Genomic DNA, 6170 nt, shown 5'->3' on the forward strand with positions numbered 1-6170 from the left:
TTTTTTGACAAGCACACCTGCAGCTGTTTGCTGTATAGTATTATTTGAAGAGTTTTTAATAAGAAGTTAAACATTCAGTGTCCATAGAGTTGTTCAGTATTGCTTTACCTAAGAGAGAGAGAATAAGAGAAAAGTGTAAAATCATGGGCACAGTACATGAAAATATGCCCAGGCCATATGTAGTAATTTTGTGTGTCTTTCATTTTACATTACTGATATATATTTTTTGAAAGTACTTACTCTCTGGTATGTGAAGAAAGTAGTCATGGTTACACAACTAAGACCCATATGGGAAAATACTCTGAACACTTTGGAAGCAGATCCCCTAGCTAACAAAATTGCCAGGCAAAGCAGAACATTGCCAGCTGGTAGCTTTGTTCCCGGCAGAAAGGGTTGGCTTTGCCATGTGCCCTTTGGTTTAGGACACTTAGGATTTGAGCATGTTGTTGTTACGACTGCTTGGGTGCCAACCTGATATACATCTACTTGTGGATTTTCTTCTTTGCAGCTACGACAGAAACCAAATAACAGGAGCAACTGGGTAAGAAACCCAATGTGCTTCAGTTCTTTTCATAGGTTTGTGCCTTTTGCTTAGATCCTGTAACAAAAACAAACATTGCTGACTTACTTCAAGCTATTTTGACTTGTAACAGTTGTCCAATGTACTGAAACCAGGAGTTTCAATACCACTTCTTAAGTGGGTACCAGAAATAGCTGATAGAGTCAGTTTGATGTCTAACAAAACATTATTTCAGTACATGGCTCATCTTGAGTTTGCAGTCCTGAAAATTATTATATGGATGTTTCAAAATGAAATGCATAACATCACGTAGATATAGACATGCGAACAAGACTGCTGAATTGAGTACTAAGAAGACATCAATTTTATAATGCAAGAAAACTCCACAAATACATGGGGCAAACGATGGGGCAACATGATCTTTTAATTGACTTTGCCTATACAATACTGAATACAGTATTTTACTTAACTGAAATTGGCCCAAACAGTGCTAATAGAGTGACATGTTTCAACTGGGATGATAAATGTGAGAACAGTGTAATCGGGACTAATCAAACAATAATAAGACCTACCCCTGAGTTTCTTTTTCACTCTTCTCTCTTATCATTTAATTTCGCTTGTAACTCCAATACTGTGTTGTTCAACACTCTCCTCTTGTTTATGAAAGCACTGCAACTGGTGCATTCCTCGGCCGGTTCAGATACTGGTGGACACGAACTTGCACCTTCGCTGGCTTCTACAGGACCAGAAACGTCCATTGCCTCAACAACGTGCTCTGGTTATTCCTGTAGAGAAGAAGGGGCTAATTTCTTGCTCTTTCCCCGATGCTTAGACTTAAGCTGATAAGCACTTGTACTGGCACTTTCCATTGTACTAGGACTTTCCATTGCATCTTTCCATCTCTGAAATAATGTAGACAGGTCGCAGTTAGTATTTGCACTTGAACATACAGTACTCTGCGCAACTGTTAATGAAAAGGAAAATGAAAGAAACAATCTCAATCAAAGATAAAAAACCTCAGCTCGTTTCGACAGGTAGACTGACCAATACTGAAAAATATCTCACCTTTCGTTTGCTTCGTTCGCTTTCGGATTCATCTGCAGCTTTGTTACTTGAAACACAACAAGCATGCTTTGTGGGAAAAACGCAAACACCGATTTCGTCCCTCTTGAGCCTCCGAACCAGATCATCGGCAAATCAGTTTGTGTATGCTTCCTCTGAGAAGTGCTCAGGGCACACCGCCGAATGCTCCCTGGGTTCCCAGTGTGTGCGTTTTGATTTTACAAAATTGATCCACTTTCTCCTTCACATCTGCTTTTCGGAATCAGCTTTACTGTAAAAAGGTATGGGATGAAGCTGTATCCCTTTCTCTTTGTTGCGAACATTGCTAGAACCAAAAACAGCACATCTCTCAGGCATATTGCTTCGGTTCAGGGGCCTGTTTCTTGAAAGACCCGGTAACTGTTCGGGCCCAATAGCCTATCGGGGCCGTTATCGGGAAACTTTACCAGGCCTGAAGTAGTGTTTCTCGAAGCACCCGTAAACTCTCCCGGTAATTACCAGGCCCGGAAAAATGACGGGCCGTTACCAGTCTCTAGCGTGTGCCTTGCGCTCTTTTGCAGGAGGAGTACGACTTGGCACGACAAGTTTCATTTCATTTGATTTCACGCTGCTGCTGCTGATGGATTCGATGGGGGTGGACTTTTTTCATGTGTTTTTAAGGACAGTTCAATACGTTCGAACTTAAAATTCCGTTTTTCATTGTGTCAAAGTAGAGCAACTGAGAGAAATCAGTAATTTGTATGATTACGTGGTTTGGATGTGACGATCAGTTGCCTTTTTTCTGGATTCAACAATCTTCATCTTGGCCACCAAAAAGTTATTTTTTTTTGTCGGTAGAGTATTCTTATACTAAACATGGATAGCCAAATTCGAGACGACATGTTAACATTATTTTGGAACGAGCCAGTGTGAAATGTAGGTATATGGAGTTTTCAGGTAAGTTCTATTTAATGTGTTGACTTTGAATTGCACATTCTTAGCGGCCATGTTGGTATGCTGCACTCAGTTTGTGTGGGAAAAAAATTGGCTTACCGCGTTGTGTTGCAACAGACGTTTTGTGGCGTTAAAAGGTACGTATATTTCTTTCATTTTTATTAGTTACTATATCCATTATTTTTTTGCTTAATTGTTAAAATCAAATATTGTATTATCTTTTCATGGTTTGAAACATTTATCAGACCTTTTCTTAGTTCCGTCCTCCCCCCTTCTCTTCCAAGAAATAAAAATTCGCTTTGCTTAGCCAAAAAAAAAAGACAAATACAATAAATAAGCCATGGTCATTTAACAAACGAAACGTTCATGGACATGAGGCTACCATAATTAAATTTTCAACATGATTTGGGTATCATACATTCAGTGAGGTTATTGATAATTTATTGGCAATTTTACATATATAAAATTGAATAGATGTCTGCAGAGAAGAATCGAGAAGTGCACGGTTCTCTCAGGCCAGGAGCGAGGCACTTGTGCAGGCTTATGCAAAACACCAAGTAAGCCAAGTTGTATTATAGAATTATGTTGACATTAATTACATAATTTTAAGTAGTTATAATGTGGAAAGGTTTTGTTAAAATTCATGTTTCCCACAACTTAGAAATTCGAATTATAAAACAACTTAACTAAGTGAAGAAAGGTGGGCAACAATTTAAACATACTATTATAGCATCATACATTTTATTTAAACATACATAAATTTATTTGGATGTATTGAAAAGTTCTTTATTTAAATTTTTTTTAGCCCAGTATATCCTTCAGGCTAAATTTTCGAATACTGTATCCCTGGAGAAGAAGAAAGAAGCTTGGGCCTCAGTTGTAGATGCAGTAAATGCTGTGAATGCTGGGGAAAAAAAACTGTAGAACAGGTATATGAAAAGAACCCACTTTCATTATCTCTTTTTTTTCCAGCAAATATTGTTTTTAAAATTTATTCAAATATTGAAATATTTCCTAAAAAATTTGAAATTTTATTATTAGGTGAAGAGGAGATGGGAGGACATGACAGGGACAGTAAAGAAGAAAGAGAGAGAAGCAAGAAACAAGGAGTTAAAAAGGTTGAGAGTGACTGGAAATGGCCACTTGGCAGATGAGGTAGGCTAGCTTCTAAATGTGTGCTAGCCTTGAATTATTCCCACGTCAGAGTTATTAAACAAAGACCGAAATTATTTTTTAAGGATGACGACCTACCAGACCCATGTGTTGAGACTTTAAATCCCACTGAGAAGGAGATCGCTCACATTTTAGGGCCACAAACTTTCACCGGGATTGCTGGTGGCCATGATTCTATGGGGACATTTGGTGAGGATTATATTTGTATCTTGATCTTCTCTGAAAAACTTTGTGTTTAGACCAAGGAAATGTCCATGTCTTCTGTGAAAGGTCACTGAAAATCCCAAGAGCATGGACATTCAGATGTCAATGGCTAAGTTTCTTTTGAACACTGGAATTCAACAAGTGGAGTAAGGTGGGCTACAATCAGGGCAGGAAAAAACCAAGGTTGTCTAGTTGGCAAGTGAAATTAGCTTCATAGTCTTGTTAGTGATAATTTCCAATCAAAAACATTGTCAAAACTTAAGACTGCAAGATGAGCAAAACTCCGTAACAGTGAGACGAAAGCATGGATTAATTTGTATATGTAATCGCATGGCCGTGAGGGCAATTAAGGATTAATGTCATGTATATTTTCAAAGTTTTCACAAAATTGCCCAAGTTGTGAAGCAACAAGGGCAATTTGGAAAACTTTCAAAATACAAGTGAAATTAATCCTTTATTACCCCAGCATACTTGTGATTACATGTTTTTCTTCACTTTATTTGCTTTCCTTTGGTCCAAATAAAGGGTAGACAAGCAAAGGAAACAGACGTGAGGGTAGTATGGAAGCTGATATACAGGTATACTAATTGTGTATTGATAATTACCAAGTTGTTTTTCTTACAATGGACAACTGTCAAAACAAGGAACATCTGAAAACGAGGATGAACACTACAATTTAAAACATGTATTTTGTCCCTGTATGACATTAAATTTGTACCATACTTCAAATATTGAAATGTGATAGAAAGTTAAGTTAAATTCTCAGCCTCATCTTCTTCATGATGTATATGTTGTGTTTCACACTTATTTTGGTTAACATTTTTTCAAATTACTGGGATTTTTGATTGCTTTGTACTCATAATTTGAAGTGAGAAATAAAAATTAAACTGTTTCAAAAGACAGAATTAGGTACCACAACAGATGCTTTAAAATTCTGTTGATTGTGGGAATGTTTCAATAATTATTATGACATTTGTTGTTTATCATATTTTTTTTACAGGAAGTCAGTCTGGCAGCTGAGAATATACGCACTGCTGACGTTACAATCAAGGTAATATATCTCTGATTGTATTTGAATAACACTTGACAGCCAAATTGCTCACATGAACATACCACGCAAATTTTTGTGCTACCATCAAAATAATTCCAAAACCATTCATTACTCAAGGAAGGGAGAAGGGGCAAAGGAGGAGGATGCTAGTGTAGAAGCAGTGACTGTGGCAAGTATAATTACTGTATTACTTATGGTCATCCAGGATTAACCAACTGCACTGGATGACAGTCATAACCTGTGTTTATGATCATTGTAGTGAAGTCTTTGACAACAGCAGCTACTAATAGAGCTAATATGATTCAACCTTGCAGGAATCTAAAAACACTGTACTACTAATAGAGCTAATTTGATTCAATCTTGTAGGATTCTAACTACAGTGCGCAGGCAGACCATCAGCTGGGCCAAACAAGGAAAAGGCCTGCACCAAAAACACTTGCACAAGCCCAGCTCGAAGTAAGATACAACCATACAATGTATATTTTCAAACTGAATGAATCATTGGGCTGTATTATTATTACTGTCTGCAAATTAACAAAAAAAAAAAACAAACAAATGGAACTGAAGTGACATATTAGATATGCTAGGTAACAAAATAGCAACATGTACAAAGTTCACAATTTTATATACACTGCAATTACAATTCCTCATTTTATTCAAACTTTGCTCTTGTTAAGTCCATATCTACTGAGTGTCTCCAATATAAATGTAACTACTACTTTTGTATTTAGTTTTTGTATTGAAGGAGTCGATGCTACAGTGCGATTCTACAGTACGTAGTTTCTAGCTGCCAGTGTTTCAGGAATTGATTTAGGACTTAACATAAAGACATGAGATGACATTTTTTGTTAGCAGAACTAAGTAACCCTACAGTATATGGGAACCTTATCCATAGTACTACTTCTACACACATGGAGCTATTAGGATATTGTTAGAATAATATCAGTTTCATTGGTTGGCTGCTTAGCAGTCCACCAAAAGCAACATGCCTTCAATATCTCCCAGGAGGTAGTGATCAGTTGGATATTATGAAGTATAATTCATTGAATTCTAGGGAAGACAATGACTATTTTTCCTTTAGTACTTTGAAACAGTTACCACATACTACAAACTGAAGACGAGGACGGTTCAATTGGAAATCGACCTCCGTAAAGATCAGAAGAGGGAAGGTGTGTTTCCTGTGTCCTGAAATATTCATTTTGAAAAAGAAAAAAAAAACTGACCTCT

General features: G+C 37.0%; 1 protein-coding gene across 2 annotated transcripts in view; it reads left to right on the plus strand.

Moving 5' to 3' along the window:
- Positions 1-2020: 2020 nt before the first annotated feature.
- Positions 2021-6170, plus strand: part of LOC110068788 (uncharacterized) — a 5058-nt gene continuing 908 nt past the window's right edge. Inside the window, exons 1-7 of one of the 2 annotated variants that reach the window (XR_016205961.1) lie at positions 2027-3072; positions 3326-3444; positions 3557-3670; positions 4418-4470; positions 4893-4943; positions 5310-5399; positions 6025-6112. Coding sequence is in view for 1 of the 2 variants with exons in the window: in XM_089284620.1 (XP_089140746.1) it covers positions 3578-3670; positions 4418-4470; positions 4893-4943; positions 5310-5399 (287 nt within the window). In the remaining variant the exon portion in view is untranslated. Of the gene's footprint in view, positions 3073-3325; positions 3445-3556; positions 3671-4417; positions 4471-4892; positions 4944-5309; positions 5400-6024; positions 6113-6170 lie in introns of both variants that reach the window. The other variant, XM_089284620.1, reaches the window with a different exon arrangement.

This window comes from Orbicella faveolata, unplaced genomic scaffold (genome assembly GCF_042242905.1).
Source record: "Orbicella faveolata isolate gen_17 unplaced genomic scaffold, um_ofav_v1 contig_13, whole genome shotgun sequence".
Classification (NCBI taxonomy): domain Eukaryota; kingdom Metazoa; phylum Cnidaria; class Anthozoa; order Scleractinia; family Merulinidae; genus Orbicella; species Orbicella faveolata.